This window comes from Hippoglossus stenolepis, chromosome 17 (assembly GCF_022539355.2).
Source record: "Hippoglossus stenolepis isolate QCI-W04-F060 chromosome 17, HSTE1.2, whole genome shotgun sequence".
In the NCBI taxonomy this organism is placed as follows: domain Eukaryota; kingdom Metazoa; phylum Chordata; class Actinopteri; order Pleuronectiformes; family Pleuronectidae; genus Hippoglossus; species Hippoglossus stenolepis.
In genome coordinates this window covers 8,922,986-8,943,494 of record NC_061499.1, presented here as the reverse complement: position 1 = coordinate 8,943,494, position 20,509 = coordinate 8,922,986, and the positions used below count along the sequence as shown (strand labels likewise).

Here is a 20,509-nt window from a genome sequence, read left to right as displayed (position 1 = left end):
TGGCGACGTGTCGGAGTGACGCCTGAGTGGGAGGAAAAGAGCTGAAAAGGAAAAAAAAAACGGAACTGAGGAGTGAGATGAAGGCTAACAGTCACGCACTAGGTTGTGGGAACTGTGTTTGTTTTGTTGTTTGTGTGAGGAACAAAAAAAAAACAATCACAGGAACAAGACGAAAGCTTCAAGACAGGAATCGGTAGCTGATTATGATCATCCGAGTGTGTTGTCGTGTTTGTTGTTTCTGTGTTTATACGCCGACAGACTGTGGCTTCCGAGGATGACAAGGAGGACTTCCTCGTGTGTCCTCGCCTGCCACAGCATCGGACCGTCCCCCTCCTGCTTTCTCTCTTGTCATAATTATCCTGCAAAAACACAACGGTGCACAGTAAACTTTGTGCGATCGGGGGGGGCATGTGTGGGTCAGAAAATGGGATTCAGTACAGTGCTGGGTGCGAGCGGAGCTGCAGGCTGAGACAGGCTCGCGGGCTCCCAGCGAAAGATGTTTCTAATTAAGAGGAGTTTGGCAGCAGGAATTCCCTGTCCCCCCTTGATTTCACGTGAAAGGTAAAATTGTTCCAGAGTGAATTCCAAGCAGCTATAAGGAACCAAACAAGAAGTGAAACAAATCTGTGTGTGTGAGAGAAAACACGATTCTGGAGCCGACATTTCCAATAATCTCATTCATATTGTAATATCAGTGTAATGGATATGGGATTTAATGGCAGGTTGGTTTTAAATGAACAAGAATCTTTTTTATCATTAAACATTATGTAGATTTAAGGCCCGATCGTACACCTGGAAAAATACAGCACCAAGGTCAGTGCAAGTGTCCTTTTATACCAACAGAGCTCAGACGGACGCAGTTCTCATTTATACATCCAGTGCCCACTTTGTCCAAATTGCAAATGTCCATTGAGGGCCCATGGGTTCTCAATGGACATTTGCTGCTGGCACACTGCTATGTTGAGGTTGGTTAATGTAGGACTCATTATTAAGCTAAAATGCACCTATACATACATGTATGTGGGTGCACAACTAGCATGTGATGAGCATACACACACACATTCGGTTTGCGTGCTTTCACTTTGCACTGTTCCTGCAGAGAACTGATTGTCTTACTATTTAGTAAATTCTTCATCATAAAAGCAACCTGCCATAGAGTGAGCACATGTGGCTTTTAGTTAGTTGTGTTAATATGCCAGTAAAGAGCTGGGTTAGCTGCAGGACGTGTTCTTTAGTGCTGCTGTGGCTGCTGGATGTGTTCTTTTTACTGAAGCGAGCCATGTTGCACCTCACTGACCTGAACCTGCGTCCTGATCGCAATATGTTAAAGTGGCAGTTGAGTGGTTGAATGATGTCATGTGCTATTAAGGTTGTGATGTGGCTAATGGCTTTAGAATTGAATTCAGAGAGGTTGGGTGTGGAAAGCTCTATTATCGGTGTTTAACCTTGTATGGGTTACACGTGTTAGGATTCTCTGGTTTGTTACACAGAGCATGTAAAGAAACAGGCGGAGCAGTAAAGCAGAGAGAACAAACCAGTTCTGAACCTCGTTCCTTCTGCCGTTAAAGTAGAAAAAGTAGATTTGCAGCAGGCACTTTAGACCATGTGCTTAGATTGTTAAAATAGATATAGTCTTGATTAGATTAGATTTAATAAAAAGAATAATCTTGAACCTGCAACTGATTTAGTTTCACTGATTCAAAAATAATTAACCACAATACAAGAGTTGAATGAGAAAGTAATTTGAAGCATAAAAGATGCAAAGCTGAGAAATAACAAGAAAACAGTTTCTTCGAGTGTTCCCTTCATTGACTGAACCGCTTCACATTGATATGACCAGCGTGTTGTTCCATTCCAGACGTCATTATGTGGAAGATGACAGCTGCCACTCACAGCCTCCAGTGTGTCTCAGAGCTGTGGAGTAATTGCTCGGCTCCAGTGGCCGTTAGTGTGATAATGATCATCGGCAGTGACAGATGAACAGATAATGACCAGAGCAGATCGCACGGAAACAGCAGCAGCTCACAGATAAACATGAAGTACGTGTCTGTCTTCATTTCATCACTGGTTGGAATCAACCTCTGTGTTGTTGTGATGCTGATACCACAACAACACACAAGACAATTCATCACGCTAAGTCTTTTCAAGGCTTCACGTTGTTATTAGAGCTCAAACTTAAGTCTGAAACTCAAAAGATCCAACAAGAGTTTTGATGCTTTGAAATATAAGTATATTGTCCACAATCAGATGATGCATTTAAGGTTGTAGGAAATAGGAAAACATGTTTGTTTGATGCAGCATTTCCGGGTGTTTTAACCTCGGTATCAGTTGTGGCTGAGTTAGCAACAACTTAAAAAGAAGTAATTATGTTCTAATTTTCAAAAAATCTATTAATTCTCTCAGCCGGCAACACATAACCCAGGTTACAGTACAGACTTAGTTGCTCCACTGAAGTCTGATTAAGCTTAAAAGCTGATCAAAAACAGACAATGCAATAAAAAAAAAATCTAAGAAATATGGAAACAAGTAATACAACGTCCTCCCACCACTTTTTGTCGTTTAATAATTTTAAATCAAAGAACTGCTTCTGAGCTTCCCTTTCATTTCCAGCATTCACGCAGATGGCAGCTTGGCTCCTCTGACTGGCAGTTAGACTCAGATGACATGACAGATGTTATTTCATTTCTCTGTCTCTTGTTTTTCTCTGTTTGGACAGAGGATATTAATTGGATCTATTGAATGTTGTTTTTTTTCCCGCTCACGGTGCGTTTCAGCTCCACGATGTTTTCAAACCGCTGCGGATATTGATTTTCAGCATTAAACACTGTGCTATCGACAGAGTGCAAACTAGGAAAACAAGAAAAATTAAGTGTTTTTTAAATTCAATATAAGGGTAAAAAAAACTGCACTTAAAGGATTGATGGGATTTGACTTCCAGCCACAATTCAACATGCATCAAGCTCCGTGTTGAAATCATTTAACTAGTTTCCTTCTTGAATACTTTTCTCCTCCGTCAGCTGTCAGTGTGAAATGCCAGTGCGTGCTGCCTTTTTGTTTTTAGGGATATTCCTGCAGCACTCGCAGGAAGTGCAGTCAATTCACTGTTGCCTATACTGTGTAACCAAACCTGTTTTATTCTTAGGGCTGGTACGTAGCACTTTCTGACATTTTTGATGTGTTTGCACGTCTCGGTGTGATGTGAGTGTACATAAATAACACAACTCTGAATATCTATCTCTGTGTGTGTGTGTGTGTGTGTGTGTGTGTGTGTGCGCGTGCAGTAAGACGGGGATAGGGGGGTATGCGGATGTTCCGTCTGCAGCACTGTCTTGTTGCCGCATTTCTTGCTGACAGGTCTGATCAGAAAGTGATGACAGCCTATGATTGTCAAAACGCCTGTCGCTGAGTGGCAGCTCGGCTTTGGCTCTGCCTTATTTTCCACTTCCCTTCCCCCTGGTTTTGTCACATCTCTTTCCCAGCAGTGGGGTTGGCTTAACTCAGAGTGAAGGTAAGAAGAAACGCACGCAGGCAGCATGAGGAACTCAATCTCGGTGTGTTGTGTTAAGGCCATTGTAGATGTCACGCGTTAATACTCCCACGGCGGTGGAGAAGCGAGCCCGATAGTGACAGTGTGGGAGTTAAACCAGGAGTTGCAGAGCCGAGTTTGGTGAGAGTCTTGACAAACAAAGCAGAGCTGCTTCTTGCATTGTCTGCTGGACAGGTATGACAAGAGCAATACGTGTAGCTTCCCCCCAGAAGAATGCTCGAACCATGAGCTTCCAATGGTGCACCAACTCATAAACTGCACAATAGGGTTCCTCTGTTATTTAGTGGTTAAGTCTAGTTGATCCTCTTTGATTCAATAAAGTCTGTATTAACACAGATAACAGGTTCATTTTTAGATATAGGAGATATTGTTTCTTCAGTCTGTGACATTTAACTTCCCCAGTTTGTCACCTTACAGCCTCACCTCCGGCATATTGGTTTGGACGATGTAGGCTATGAAAGCCCCAAATGTGCAGTGACAGGAAGTTCAGTCTCAGATAACTTCGAATAAAGTTGTTTGAAGAGCTGCAAATAAAAGCTTCTATGGTCGATCTAACAAGAAAACTGCAATAGCTCTATATGATGACATAGGGTTGGGAAGCAGTCATGATTTGAGAAACTGGATGAATATAAGACTAGTTAAAAATAATATCACTTCAATGACAGGGATTATAAATGGGAAAAGGATGAGATACTATTTATACTAAAGTGACCGTTGGTCCAAAGGTATCAAAGATGAGAACAAGGAAACTGGATTTAAAAAAAAGAATGTCACTTTATCTAATTAGTTACGTCGTCTCTCATACCAGGAAGCATCACTATGGTGGTATCAATATATCTGATCCATCCATCCATTATCCATCCATCCAGTCATGTTTATAGTCAAGCCCATTGGAGGCTGAAGCTCAATCGAGGTCATATAATTAGTAGATAAAAACATTGCACTCACCAAAGTCATTTTTCATATCTGTGATGGGCGATGTCATTAAAAACACGGCAACAACAGAAAGAAGAAGTGGTCAGACAAAGCAAACAGGTTGTAAACAAGCTGAAGGACTCTCTAGGATAACAGGTCAGGTCGTGCTAGAAATTATACTTATCACGTGATGTGCAGCAGTAAACATGTTTGCAGGAAACACAATGGAATCTAATGAGGTTTTCCACTAATCAACACACTTTCCAAGTCAGACAATGTTGAATGTATCAGTATAATGTTCATGTATTAAGATATAAGAATAATAAACCACAGTTTGTCTATAACAAGGAGGAGTCAGGATACAAATCCCAGTTTTAATATAATTTCTAGGACACAGGGTTGAGCGAGTTGATCAAATGTGAACCAGGGAGTTGGTCTGTAAAGTGTGATGGAAATCTACATTTGACACTTTAAGTAAAAACTGGCAAATACTTTTGCTTTGATTCTCCAACATATAACTTCAGCTAATTTGATGGTTTGTTTAAAACCAGTACACTTGATGTCTGATGTTGTCTGTTTCCTGACTGTTTTTTATAGTGTCACTGTCATGTACCTGTCAAATAAACAAAGAGGCTTCTTATTTGTTTCCTGGGCGCCTCATTAAACGTCAGCGTGTTTAACGGAAAATAACAGAATAAAAGCCATGTAAGAACAAACAGCGACAGTAACCACATTATATCCGTATCAAGATCACAGCACTTAATCATGGCCGTAAATTAATAAATAACATCCGAGCAGTCATTTACCATGTGATGAAATAAACATCTCAGATTTTCTTTTTCTAGCTGAGTAGCATCGGCCTCAGTTTTGATTCATCCAGATGCAGGTGAAACAGCTGTTTGGGTGTTTTTTGCCTCATCAAACAAACACATCATGTCAATACAGTTTCCTGCAAAGTTCACACTTGTCAGCGCTCCTCCGCCGCCCTCCTGTCAATCCTCCGTCACTCCACTCCGTCTGCCATCGTGAGTGTTGGATAACTGTTAATTGAGGAGATGCTAAACTCACGCTGATGATGGTGATTTCATTTGGGGCTGTAGAAAATAAAACAGTTAGCCGAGCAGCGGCTTTAACGCAGTGAAAGAGGGAGAACGAGGGAGGTGAGCGTGGCTCCGACTTTGTGGGAAGTTGTTGCAGATCCGGGACACAAGTTATCCTCAGTGGAGATGTTAGGCAAGGCTGAAGTGACAGGCCAACATCCATCCGCCTCCTCAACTTGTCTATTTATATGTATATTCATATTCATGAGCTATTGGACCATGCGCCGCTGCCGATGCATTTAGCGTTATTGGAAAAAACGAATCTCAGTCCTCCCCCCTGGCAACTGACAGAGAAAGATTGCAGTGCCCAAGTGACAAAGGACTGGCAGGGCTTGGTACTAAATCATTATTCTGACGTGGGCCAATGAAAGCAGAAGCTCATCGCTGGACTTGTAAATATGACTCCACCCTTCACTTTGGGCATTAGGTGGATTGTTGGTTCTTCTATTAACACACCTCTTAAAGACGGCGGCTGTTTGAATCCGGAGACGAGAGGAACTCGGGTGGTGATTTACAACTTCCTCGCTTCCAACTTTTACCTCAACGTCTCCACAGACCAGAGCATTTCGGCCCGAGAGCAGCGTGCGTATGCCTCGGATGGGGTGACAGTTAACCTTTAAGTCAGCCAATAGTTTTAAAACACAGCAAAAAGTGACTTTAATCAGTGTCTGCTGCACGAGAACGCAGCGTCACTCCTGCAGCACCTTTTTTTAGAAATGCTCTTTTTAGGTAAGATGATATTTCAATAAGCAATGTTCTTTGTGAACAAAGTAACAGAACAACAATACATAACAATATATACAAGCTGTCTGTACAGTATAGAATGGAGTTTTTAAGAGGGAGAATTTGCATTATGTGCAGTGACATTTGCAAACTACAAAATATAATTCTAACGATGAAAATTATATCTTCATAAGGTGAATTTGTCGGCAAAGGTGCAAGAGGCACATTGAGTTATGTGAGTGCAGGATGAAAAGGGAACAGCACTTTAAATTAAAGCATTAAATGCATATTTCTGGTGATAGGAAAATGTTCTGCATGATAGATAAAATTATTTTGCAACCGCAGCCACATATGTGTAAGTTTAAATAGGCACATGTATCTGCCAAAGAGGTAAATATGACCACAGTAAACACAAAACGTCTGGAAGCAGCTGTATCTGATTCATTCCTGTATGTCACATACGCTAAAGTAACAAAAACACAACGAAACACAACACTGTGCCCTTTTTAGTGTTCTAGCTGGTGTCATGCAGTCAGTCCACGACACTAACACTGCAGAAGTGCTGGTGATCATTACTGACACGTGTCCTACTGTGCCTCGGACTTGAACACCGTCCAATTCAGAGTGAGTCATCAGAATGCCAGAGGGCACAGGTGGAAAAAAAACACACACACACACACACACCGAAAAACCAAATGCCACTTCACCGGCACAATGGCTTTTCACAGCTTTTACTCTGAAATGGAGACAAGAAACGACGCGTTCTTAAAAACAACGAGACAATGAGAACAGATAATAACTGCTTTTAGTTTGAGGAAGTTTGTTAAACTCCTTTGATTCAAAGCCAAGAGAATCTCGAGAAACTCTTTTATTTATTCTGAAAAATACGACTTTCGGATTCCTCCACTTCTCTCATTGATTTGAAGCTTATCTCTCCACATCTGCTCCTCCCCTCTCTCTCTCTCCCTCTCTCTCTCCCTCTCTCTCTCCCCCGGGCCCCTGCACTTCCCTCCTCAGTTCTTCCTTCAAGCCTCTGACAGTAGTGCTGCACATAAAGACACTGCTACCTTTGCATAATGCGGATGCGCCTTCTGTAGGTCGAATGAAGCTCCTTCGACATGTGTCAGAAGCTTGCCGTGTAGGCTTGGACTAATGATGGCACGACGGCCAGCCCACTGCCCCTCAGCATATGCCCACTCTCACATATGTGTGTGTGTGAGTGTGTGTGCGCGCACCGGCAGGGTTCGTCATGCTGATTAAAAGCAACCCCACCCCCCCCACAAAGCCCCTCAGAAAAAGACAGCAGGGAACATGAACCACTGTCAGGTTGGCCCAGATGAGGACACAGGATCCGTGTCACCTGAATTTACCGGCCTAATATGACAGCCAAGTTGTGATCCCCTGTCTGGGACGTGTCACGTTTGCAGAGTTTGGGCTTATTCTCATGCAAATGATGTCAGGTTTGGACAGAATGTGAATGAGACTCGTCACACTGTCCAAGGGTCTAAACCCAACCGCATGACAGTGGTTCCTCGCACAGCTGAAGATGAAATGAATGCGACATTTGACATTCAAACCTGGCAACCACAACCAGGAATAGTTCAAAATAATGAGGAATTTGCGAGAGGAACCACAGCAGCACCGGTGTAACCTATTTACCTTTTCTTAGGTCCTAAAAAGCACACATCCAAACTCCAATAGAAACATACAGAGTCCGATATTAAACACAGACACACACAGATTCCGCTGCCCCAGTTTAGACAAATTTCCCATATACTCAGATTCAGATCTAGAACAAGATATACATAAAATAAAAAAAACATTTTAAAGGTATATGTAGCCTGTGTGAAACGGTACATGATATATGCAGGAAAGATAATCAAACTAATTTTCTGGTCATGGAAAAACACAGAAAAACTCGAAGTAGTTAAATAAAACAAGAAGTAGTGGAAACGGCACTAAAGAAATGTCCAGTGTGTCTTTTCTCAGGTGCATTTGTTTTATGTTTACTCTCTAATGTGGATTTTCATATAATTAAATTAAACTGAATAATAGCCAAAATACAGAAACCACCAAAAATGAGCTGTTCACATATAAATATCTCAGTCTTTCAGATACTTTGACACAACAGTGACGGCGAGGCGCATCACACCTGTGGGCTTTCCAGCCCCGGTAAAAAGGCTTTGATAGATCCTAAAAGACACTCCATCCATTCAGCACGATGGCAGCCGTCATTATTCTCAAAAGAATCGACTTTGTCACTTCTCCATTCTTCAAGAGCCTCTCCCTCGGCCTGATGAATTATGTCGTCTCTATCTTCCAAAACAAGGCTCATTCCTGACAGGTACACAACACTTTACACGACGGTTTTGACGGCCTGCTGATCTCAGCGGGGACACACACCAAAAAAAAATAACGTGTCAACAAGCGATCGGATTGAACTCTCTGTCCATGACGAGATGTCTCGGGTGATTTCAAACCTTCGGCTTCCCTTCAAATCCGCCCATCGAGGCTTAATGTTTCGACAGGAATTTAAGGTGCTATATTGTTTTTTCGCTGTCAGTGTGGCTGCAGCGGAAATGAATGAGTCTGCCACCTCGGGTGTATTTATCTTCCGTGTGAGAAACTTGTGATGTCAGGTCCGATTGACGTCTCACAACTTCAGGCCCCGTCAAGGTAGAGACAATAAATACTAATGTAACTGTAACTAATCAAGAGATTGGCAACCATTCATTGTTTTAGGATCATGAGGATCAGCAGCATTTTGAGAGGAAAACCTGCAGAGACCCACCTACAATACTATACATGATTAAGTGTTATTGGCAGGACTAACACAATTGTATTTCTGTTTGTTGTTTGCTGCAACCCCATTATACCGCTCCTGCTTTTGAAGTCAGACACATATTCTTGTTTATAACTTAGAATTTATTGAAATGAGACGTCACACCTAATTAGGGGGCCGCCGAATTAACCAAGCACTAAAACGTGGTTCCAGTGACTCCAGTCCTCTCTGCATTAAAGCACATTCACAGAGGGATTTCTCTCGATGCGCCTCTTCCCTCAGGTGTGCACGTGTGTTTTTGAAAGCGAGGTCTTGTCACACAGAGCTGCGATCAACAGAAGGTTGCCCAGAAAGCGGCGAGGGGTGACAGGAGAGGACGAGGTTAATTCGCCGAGTCCTTGCTGTCGGCATGAGTACACATGATATGCATGTCACAAGGATTCAAACAGTGCCCGCACCATCATGTGCATGTTGCTGACACTTAGTACTTCATGGATGTACAGATGTTACTGCTCAGCAGCAGAACAGCTTACTGCGACTCCAGGCTTTCCATTCTGATTATTATAAATGGATAACAGGCTGCATCACGATGCCTCTTGTCATAAACACCCTTTTGTTTAACATCAGATTTGTGCTGCTGTCTTGTGAGCCTCTGTTCGCCTGGTAATGGTGATGACATGGAGCCAATTTATTTTGTGTTTGCTTTAAAGCAAACAAGAGTCATGAGAGAACAAACAAAACATTGACTGCTTGACAAAGTCATATGGAGCTTTTGTATCTGTTGTGACAAGACAAAGATGGTTTGTTGTGGAGACCGTGTACGAAAACAGCAACATGGTAGACCTCCATGTTCTCCATGTCTATATATATGTGTGTGTATTTATTACTACTATATACTAGTATACGCACAAACACACGCACACATCCACTTAATGTGCATGGATTGTATTTCTGTTCAATCAACCTTCCAGGTTTTACACATTTGCGCAATATATTATACGACAATACTGGACATTGTCATATAATATAAATTCTATACATATAACAATTTAAAAAAATAAGTTAACATTGCTCCACAGCTATAAAAACACAACATACACTGTATAACATATCACAATAGGTTAAATTCAATCAAGAAATAGAAACAAAGAAAAGAAATCTTAAGAATATATGAAGTAAAAGTCTAAACCTGAAAGAAAACTCCACTTTTAAAGTCATTTTATAAAGCGAGTGTATGTGTTAATGTGACTTTTATTATAGGTGACTCTTCTCTGTATTTCTCACAAGTACTTCTCATATTTCCCTGCCACACAAAGCTTGCTGCGAGGCACTGGAACTCTATTGTTTCTTGGGAAAAGTGCCTCAGGCTAGTGTTCAGAGCTGCGTGGGGTGGGTGCATGTCGACTTAAATACCTTCAGTGGAGACATGCCACGGCCTCTTTTATCAGGCGTCTCTGGCTGAACTATAAAGCTTAGCTCTACGCTAAACCATAAAGTCAAATCCCGATTTCTTTTAACGACAATGACAATATTTTTCTAAAAGGGATTACGACTCTATTTGAAATTGCTCATGCACCTTCACTGACGTGGCGCTCGTCATGGGCTCTGAATTGAAGAACCCCACATTTATTCAACAATGTATTTAAATGTGTCAAACCAAGTGCCAGGTAGTAAAGAGAATATGCTAAAGATGCTCAAAGTTATACTCACCTGCTACAAGGTTACGCTACACATGCTCTGCAAGTTTTTATGCAGGGGGATATTTTGACTTCAGTTTTTATTGTCTTAACAGCTGCTTCAGTACTTCAACTTTAATGATGTCATAGTGATGTCATCAGTGTTATCTTGGTTTATTTTATTCTATTCTATTTTCTTTTATCTTATTTTCTTTTTTACTATTGGTACTTTGATGTATTGCATGTTGCTGTCGTCTAATGTACCTTTTACTTTGTGAAGCACTTTGGTCAACCAAGTTATTTTTAATGTGCTATATAAATAAAATTGGCAATGGACTTGAAACTTGGACCCTCTCTTACACCCGTGGTAAAACAGTGCAAGTATCTTTGCTAGTTTCAGAACAACAGTTGTCATTTTCATGTTTTTTAAAATACCAAATGTGCGTTTGCTCCGGTGCTTTCTTGAGGTGGTGGAAAGAGATTGTGCGACTGACCAACAGCAACTGAAGTCAGTGGTTCAGTATTTCACTGTTATTTTAAGGGTGTGTTATCATACAACGAGCACACACATACGTAGGCTGGTGCAGAATTCACATATTCTGTGTTTGTTACACACAGATGGTCTGCTGTCAGACTCCACACACAAGCACAGACAGGATCGGTTTTCTCTGCAGAGAAGCCTTCACTCCTGCTACCTGGCAAATAGCAAACCACCACGGAGCAAGCACACCTGGCCTTTAAAAAGGGACGAGGAGACGGCACTCTGACTGGTTTATTGCATATTGTACATAACGTACATGCATGATTAATTAAGTGAGAGAGAGTACAACCGTTATGAACCATGCAACTATTGCAGCGACTGTTTTTTCTGCTGTTAATCTGGAATAATTGGATTTGGATTCGCCCCTAATGCACTTGCACCATGTGCTTTAGAACCATGCACTTAGATTGTCCTTGAAGTTTTAAATATAAAGTTTGAAACTTACAAACCTGAAGGGGTTGAAAGACGCAGGCATTTAGTATAGTGGGGACAGTCTGGTCAAAGATGCAGGATAATGTTTTGTCGAATTTGACTTTTCTCCAGGACTAAACATCATATCTCAACCGCTGCTGCTTGACAATACTTAATAGCTGGTGCACAACCAACTAACTAATGCAGAGGTACAATGTGTATTTTGCGAAAGTTGGGAAACATTCATTTTATCAGTCACAGCTCTGATTAAACGACACAGCAGTGGAAACCCAGGCGGTCGAGCTCTGCCTCGCACCAGAGACCTTGACCGTGAACAGTGATAGACATGGAGGATCTTTAAAACCTGTTTCAAGCAAATTGTTATGGCTCAGAGTTACAGGAGCTGTGAGTCGCAGTGGGGAAGCTGCTGCTCACTCAGATGTACCCTGGAATGATCCAGAGTGTGAGAGAGCAGGTCCCCTTTGGGGGGGCCAAAATTTACAGAACTTGACGTTGCTGCCACGCTGTTTGTCCGAGTAACACCAGCCAGGACGATGCCTCTGTTGATGCACAAGAATCCTGGCTGAGAAAGGGTGAGAGTGCTCCGAGTGGTTCCAGCCCGGCCCCTTTGAGCTCCCAGTGGCCCTGAGAGGATGAACCGGAGTCCATTTATTCTACACAAATTCAGAAGTCAGACCAGCTGTTTGTCTGCTTTAAGCTGGAGCACCATGTTGGCTGTCAGAGCGCTGTCAAGTGGAGTGCTGTCAAAATCCAGCCTGTCACACTGGATTGTATTTATGATGCTGACAGTAGACGGCTGGATGGACATTTCAGTGTATCCTGGAATATAAGAGCGCTTACCTGCAGTGTAGTTACCACTTGAATGGGATACTTACACTTGGACTCAGTTCCTTCTCTGTCTGCGCTACAGCAAGCTTTGAAAGCTTCCAACAAATCTATAAAACCAGTTCTTCAAATATCCCTATATTTTTGCCTGTTATCTGTAACCCACATATAACCTCAATGTGCTTGAGCAGCAAGGATGTTCACTATTGTCCATGCAGAAAATATAAATACTAAATTATTATAGTGTGAAGCATCGACAGACAGTTTTACAACTCAGTGATAAATTTGTTTTGTGTGTATTTAGATATCAGAGAATATTATACAAGTTTTTTGCATATACATGTTTGTGATATTCTAAATTTTGCAAAATGTTTGTAAAACTTCAAACTAAACATTTATAAGAAAGACAACAGAAACAAAAGAGAATGATATTGTGTTTCAAGTTCATGTCTGCGTTCGTCTGGACTTTCTCATTCTCCCCAAATCACTCAAACAACACGTCAGTTTAATCCAGGACATGGAGTTTATTTTACAACTGAGGATAAAAGAATGGCATTCTGAATAACTGGGTCGAGGACAAAAACCTGGAATTCTATCAATGAGCAATATTTTTTTTTTTCAATGTTATGTACAGTACCATGCATCAGAGCAGATGCCAGTAAATTTCTGTCATTTGATGTAAACCACATTGAAGGACCTACTTTTCACTGAAAAAAATGGCATTACGGTCCAACAATATTCGGTAGCTTTACACATTCCCCCCCCATAATTGTTCTAGAAAATAACAATATAAAAATGCACACAGTACAAATAATGTTGAACTGTAAAGAGCAAGATATGTTGACATACATGTATACATACTTGCTGATTATTCATACGATAACTTTTAAACTTCATTTATTTATAGCTTCACAATAATAAAACTGGTAGCCTACTAATGCAAATACTGTACATGTTGAAACAACCAGGAAATTATATTTTACTGGAGAAACAAAGATTCTTGACATTTTGTGAGACATTCTGTGATTTAATGGCAAAAAAACAAAGCAACATCAGAGTTAGTCCCCACAATGCCACGTTGATCGAGGGAATTGAAACTCAAAACGGTGATGTGCGGTTATTTGTACCCACAAGTCTTCTTCAGTTTACACTTCCCTAAAGTGCTGAAATCACCTTAACGCTTTAGAACACCATCTTTCACATGGCCTCGTTTCTAACCACGTACCTTCATATAAACGGTGGTATGCAAAATTTGATAACCAGGGATATTAGCTTTGTCATCGTGGTTAAAAGTTCATTAGACATAATATGCTCACTGCTTTACATAAGAAACATGCAGAAACTGTCTCATAAATAATATGCAAGTTGTGTTGAAATATATTTATCTTAAAAACCATTCAGAAACAGTGATCAAAATAAGAGCATGGCCCAGTTTAAAAACAAGATGTACTTTTCCCAAAGGCTCAGAAAAGATGCAGTGCATTACAAAAGCAACAATCAGTCAGTCACTACATAGTGCCATGGCTGCTGCACCAATTTGGTACATTTATGTCACCAAAAACTTCTATAACACATCTTTGAGCCTCTGTAGTGCAAGCTCCTGCCATTTACTCAGTTGAATAATTACAATAAGTGGTATTAAAGCTACCATGTCATCATTATAATATACGTCCCAGCAATGCTTAATACAGTTGTGGCACTATTCGTTATGACAGATTGAAGCTTAGAGTCATAGTGCAACAGTGATCCGTCAAGCTGTCAACTTTGCCTGACTTCATTATTTGTCAAACTTTTCCAGCTCTTTCACAAAGATGAGGTGGTCCTCAGGTGACTTCCCATGTGATTTGCAAAGGTGCAATTTGATTGCATGTTTGCTCAAAAATGTCCGATTGCACAGTTTGCACTGATAAATGGAGCCAGTGTCTTCTTCTGTGAGTCCAGAGGGACTCAGACTGAAAGTCTTGTCCTCTATTCTGCTGACTGATTGCTGCTCTAGTAAGTCTATGGATAGCTTGGAGAGGTCCTTCAGGGTGAACCCAAGATGGGACTCCAAATGGTGAATGTAGGAGGAAGGAGTCCTGAACTGGGATGCACAGTCACTGCACAAAAACAGAGGCTGGCAAGAGTCAATATTTTTTAGGAACTTTGTGCTTCCTGTCCGCTTTAACTGGTATTTTACATTGGCCAGCCAATGAGAGATAGTAGTCATGGAGAGACCAGTGAATTTACAGATGTGGACCCGTTCCTGGGGCCCCAAGTCAGTAATCACCAACTTTCCATCAGGAGTCTCTCTGAGACTGGAGGCAAACTGGGCCTGGAGAATCAGGATGTGTTGAGGATTCCAGTTTGACTGTCTACCTTTCCGTCTCTGGATGGGAGACAGCTCCTCCAGGCCGTCCTCAAAAGTACAGCTGTCTCCGTCAGATTTCTCAGAGATGGAAGATGGGGTTGTAGACTTTGGTGTCAAACGGCCAGTCAGATTTTTCACCATGTCTGAAATATCCATCAAAGCATTCTCCCGCAGAGGGGGCGATGAAGACTGAGAGAAAGCTCGGAAAGCTGGTTTGCTGTTGCTACTGCTGTTGTTGTGTGGTGAAGTAGAAGTACCCTTAGTGGTACTGCCATTGGTGTTTTTGGATTTTGTCAAGTCCATGGGCTGATCATCCTCCTCCTCATGAAACTGACTCACCGGCTCTGCTGACTTATTCGGAGCAGAGTTGCTGTTGATCTTGTGAAGCATTGCAAACGGGTCACTGAAGGGTGTTGCCACTTTTGAGGCTTTTCCCAAATGGTTGTTCATGATAGACTGCAAAGCACTGAGAGGGTTCACGAGTGGTTGTTCAGGAGAATGATCTGTGATGATGCTCAGGTTATTGCAGCCGTTGCTTACAGGCTTTTTTGGTGAATCAACTTCACTCTTAATATGTCTGTCTACTTCTCTCTCTGTCTGCTCTCCATCTTTGCCTCTTGACTCAGTCTGGTCCTCTGCAGCAGAGGTTTTCTTTGCCTTTGAGATATTGTCAGGATTTGGTGAAGCTCGTTTATCCTTTAGATTTGTCAGTGGTGACTTCACAGACCTACTCTTATTCTCTAGATGTTTTTCCTCTTTTTCATTCTTTACTGGTCTTTTCCCTGTCACTTTTTCTACTAGCTCTTCCATGGCCAGCACGTTGCTCTTGTGACTTGGAGGTGGAGAGGGGCTATTTGGTGAATGGATCAGAGCACCTAGATCAGCGGAAAATGCCTTCAAGCTGTTGCTGCTGAACAAAGGTTGAACCTGTGCTGATGAGGGCAAGGTAGACCTTATAGATCCGTGGAGCTGATAGGCGGCATGAATGCTTGTGTATCCACCCCAGGTCGGTGTGCCTGTTTGGGCCTTGGTGATGGCACTTGAAACTGTGTTCTCTAAAGACTTGATAATGTCAAAGCCACCTTTAGGTGTCTCTTCCAAGTCTTCCTCTCTCAAATACTGATAAGATATAGCCTTTCTAGGTTTATCAGCTTTTTCCGGGGGGTCTTCCTTCTCCTCTTTGATTTTTTTCTCTGGTTCCCTGAATTCTATTTTCTCTTCCCCAATCAATTCATCTTTTCTTTCTTCATTTCGGTCCTCAGGGCTAGAGGGCGGCAATGGGGAGTCATTCTGTGACTTCCCATTGGGTGCTGGGAGTCGTGTGGTAGTTGGTGGCAGAGGAATGGACTGAATTTTCTCCTCAATGATAGGATCAAAAACTAACTGCTTACCTTTCTTAGAGGCTGAATTTGTGACTTTCAGAAAGTGTCCCGTGACCATCATGTGGGCTGTCAATTGTTGCAAGGTATCATGTGAACTGCCACATTCCATGCATTTAAGAATTTGTGCCTTCCGTGCCTCAAACTGCCAAGTATAGCTGGCACCATTTTGGTAACCATATCGATTGTTAGGGGTGACGTAGGGATTAGCCATTTTTTGGTCTTTGGGAGACTCTCCCATGAGTATACCAGATGAGACAGACTCAGGTGAGCTTGGGGACATCAAGTCTTGAAATGCTCTTTTTTTGGTTGGGGGTACCAGCTTTGAGGTGAGGCCTGGCATTGGTTCTTTTAGAGGCACTTTCTGATAGTGTTTTGTTTTGATCATGTGAACACTAAGGTCTTGCAAGGATTCAAAAGAGTGGCCACAGTACATGCATTTAAGAACTTTCTGGGCATCTTCCTTGCCTTCCATCTCTAACAGGGAACGCTTGCGTGGCTTGGACCACTTCTTGCTTCGATCATCCTCTTTATCCTTATTGTCATCACGGTAATGGCCTGTCTCATTCATATGCACTGTCAGGCCAACCAAAGTATCATAGGCCCCACTACAGTCCTTGCACCTGAACTTGCTGGCACCTGTAAACACCGGGCCATAGAGCTTATTATTTTGTCTGTAAAGCTGCACGGTGCTGAAAAGGCTAGGCTCAGGAAGGAGTTGGTATGGAGTATGCTGTAGAGTTTTGGCCAATGCTGCCTGGTGCCAGTCATAGGCTAGTCCTCCTGAGCTGCCAGAACTTAGACTAGTGCCACTGTGGCTGCTGCTTGACAGTGTTCTCGTGGTGGTACTGCTGGTGGTAATATTAGAAGTGGCCGAGGCATTGCTACTGCTACATCTGCCTTTCGTATGGATGCTCCCTGGGCTGTGACTGTTCAGGAACCCATTGCTCCCTTTGTGATTGCTCCCATTGCCGTTGCTAGCGGCAACATTGTTCCCTTGTTTAAGCATGTCCATAGCAATGCTGGACCAGGAGGCATCCGAGATCAGGTTTGCATAGACGGCTTTCATTTTCGTCAGACTGTCCTGTAGTGAGAGGCCATTGATGGACTCTGCGCTTTCCTCTAGCTTCTCCTCTAGCTTCTCCTCTAACTTTTCTTGACCATCATTAGAGGAAGACATGGTCTTAAGGTCCACCAATTGATCACTGGTGGTACTGAGTGGGGAGGCATACCCTGCGTCTGGGTTGGTGCCATTGCTGAGTGGAGAGTTTTGGCAGCTGAAATGATCTCTTCCATCCTCGTCTTCATTGAACAGATAGTCTGCGTCTTGACCATCCAGAGAGAGGCCATCATCCTGCAGATGTTCCTCTTCATCAATTTTGTCCAATGCAAGTTCGTCATCGGGTCCATAAGCTTGAAAACAAAACAGAGGAGACACGTGACATTAGATATTTTTATATGCAAATATATCTATATTTGATAAATAGACACAAATTATGCATTGGCCACATGCTACGCATACACTATATGTAGGTGGTATATGTAATAAAAGATTTTTGTCAATAGTCCCAGAAGAGGACACAGGTTTGCAATAATAAAGTGGCAAACATCCATATCTTGACAATGACAGATTGTCCTCTTCACTGCACTGCCTAATGAAGCTATTGAACACTACAGCTCAGCAAGGGTAGAGAGGAGAGATGCACCACTGAAACGCTTCTGCTTGGTTTAAAAACTAAAAACAAGCACAATTTAAAATTATGATGTTGATGGCACTTATTAATCATGTGGTGAGATCAGTAACTTCACAATGGAAATAAAGACATTGTTGTCTCTTCTCAATTAAAAAAAATAACAGAAAAAGGGAAACTGCCTCATTGATCGTTCTATTAAAGACTCCCTTTGATGTTTCCCTTCTTGACACATACTCGAGTTGAAACACTGAATTAATAAGACAAATTTACTGCAAATGTGCAAGCGTTTCAGCATACTCATCAAATACACAACATTTTCCCTTATCAGCAAATTAAAATGCTACAACCTCCTACAGCCATTTAGAGTATTTTACTATTATATTTTTTATTCTGCTGCTGAAGTGGGACTAAAGATATGTTCTCCACTTAGAATTGCTTTATTCTTCCAAAATGCCGCATATAGTATGGATTTACAAGTAAGAGATTGTGGAGGAAAATGCCAGCTGCATCTCCCTTGCCAAGCCATGGTTGGCTGGAGTCAACTTGGCATCGGCTGTAGAAGTCCTCACAGCGTGATGCTAGGAAATGGCCAGTGGACATGACAAGCCTTGTTGTTACTGCCTGTGCTCACTGAGTACTCACAGCGTCAAGTGTGCCATTTTAAAAGAATAGGGGGAGGTTTACAATATCAATGGAAAATGGCTGCCTTGTCTCTCTTTGCAGTTGTCTACAAATCGTGGCCGAAATCTGGATTCAGTTGTTGTTTAAAACCTAGATGTCAGAGATTTAAAAATGACAGCAATTACAATTCACTGGAGCCCCACTATTGTAAAAAATAGGCTTAAGTAGGACCTTGAAAGCAGATTAAGAGGGAAATATTACAGGAGAGCAGGACGAGGGAAGAGTAGAGGGTTAAATATGCTAAGGCAGCTCCCCCCAATCCATCCCTTGTAAGATGCTTGTCTGAGGTGCCAGAATCGGTCTCCAGTGAGGAGGCAGATGTGCTGTCGGCTTCAAACAGCGTGTAGCTCTCTATCCCATAATAGGAGTGGACATAATACCTGATGTTTGTGAGGTGCCAGTTACTGCTGCCTCGAAAAAGCTGAAGGTCCAACAGCTGCAACTCTCTGCCTTGTACGTGTGAGTGACGCTCAGAGTACAGCCTTCGTCTTTTTAATTAAACCACTCCTGTGCTGGGTTTCGCTCTAACATGTAAGCTCTTAATTATTCACTGACATCATTCACTTGAGCTCCTCACTAGATTAGGAGATTTCAAACTTTTGCCAAAGCCCCTGTAAAGCTTTTTTTTTTTTAAAGATGCAGCCAATCAAGATGGAGCCCACTGTATTGAAACAAATGCACAAGTGAACCTTTTCAAAGTCAATGTGGTGAGAGCGGTTAAAGATAAAGCAGCAGCTGACAAAGTGAGAGGAACCTGACAGCGCTGCAAACACACATTCACACACAAAAAGTACACCGACACTAAACCCCAGTTTTTTCCCTGCCATCCTCCGTATGTTGCCTTGACAGGCCTCATTGTCAGGAGTGTGTCAGTGTCAGCTCGAGGTGTCGGTGTCCACGCAAACAAGCCCGAAAGGAGGTGGGAGGGGAAAGTAACAACAACAAACACAAGTCAGCCATTTTCTTTAGCCCCCCCGCTCAAGCCTCCTCCTTCACCATCTGTGTCAGAAAAGCTGCGGGTGCCACCGCCGGCTAATAAGGCAATCAGAGATGGAAAAGATGCTGACACGGCGGCTTTCCCGCGTCACTCAGAACAAAAGAGGGAGAGAGAGAGAGGGAGGGAGGGAGAGAGAGAGAGGGAGGGAGAGAGGGATAGGGAGGGGATTAAAACGGTGGTGAGGGTAGGAGGGGGGGTGAGGTTGTCTGTTGTGGTTGTCAGTCAAAAACGTAAGCCCACTTTGTGCTGTCAGGGAGGATGGGGAAAAGAGGGGAAGTTTTGAAAAGAGAGGAGAAAAGATGTGTTTAGGCCAGTGAAAACGAGGTGTGTGTGTGAGTGTGTGTGTGAGTGTGTGTGGGTGTGTCTGGCAGAACAATACATGACAGGGAAACAAGTTAAACAGCACCAACAAACTAAGCATGATATAAGAGTAAAGAGAAATCAATTTCTGCCATGTGTGTGCAAGTTAGTAAGTGTGCGTAAGCGAAGTGTGTGAGCTAGGTGTGGCAAATGATTTGTGTGGGTGTGTGTGTGTGTGTTTGTGTGTCAAGTGTCACAGTGTGTCAGGTGCAGGCAGGGATGCACTGTGGTGGGTGAGGGGGGAGAGCGAAGCCATCTGCGTCTGGAGAGGAGCCTGTCACTATTGTTGTGCCCAGAGTCCAGGATTTCCTGCTGCAGACAGGTGACACCACAGTGGGACATCCCCCAGTCTCTCTCTCACATGCGCACACACACACACAATCTACATCCCTCCCCCAATGCAGTAAGCGGTGTGAGGTACAGTGTTCTGCAAACACTCCCACGATGTTTTTATACAGAGTTGAATTATCAAATCTGATCAAAGTGAGAAAAGTGTGGAGAGGACAA

General features: G+C 42.5%; 1 protein-coding gene across 1 annotated transcript in view; it reads right to left on the bottom strand.

Moving 5' to 3' along the window:
* Positions 1–13,045: 13,045 nt before the first annotated feature.
* Positions 13,046–20,509, bottom strand: part of tshz1 (teashirt zinc finger homeobox 1) — a 29,869-nt gene continuing 22,405 nt past the window's right edge. Inside the window, exon 3 of the mRNA XM_035183062.2 lies at positions 13,046–17,683. Coding sequence (XP_035038953.2) covers positions 14,319–17,683 — 3,365 coding nt within the window. The 3' untranslated portion in view covers positions 13,046–14,318. The remainder of the gene's footprint in view (positions 17,684–20,509) is intronic.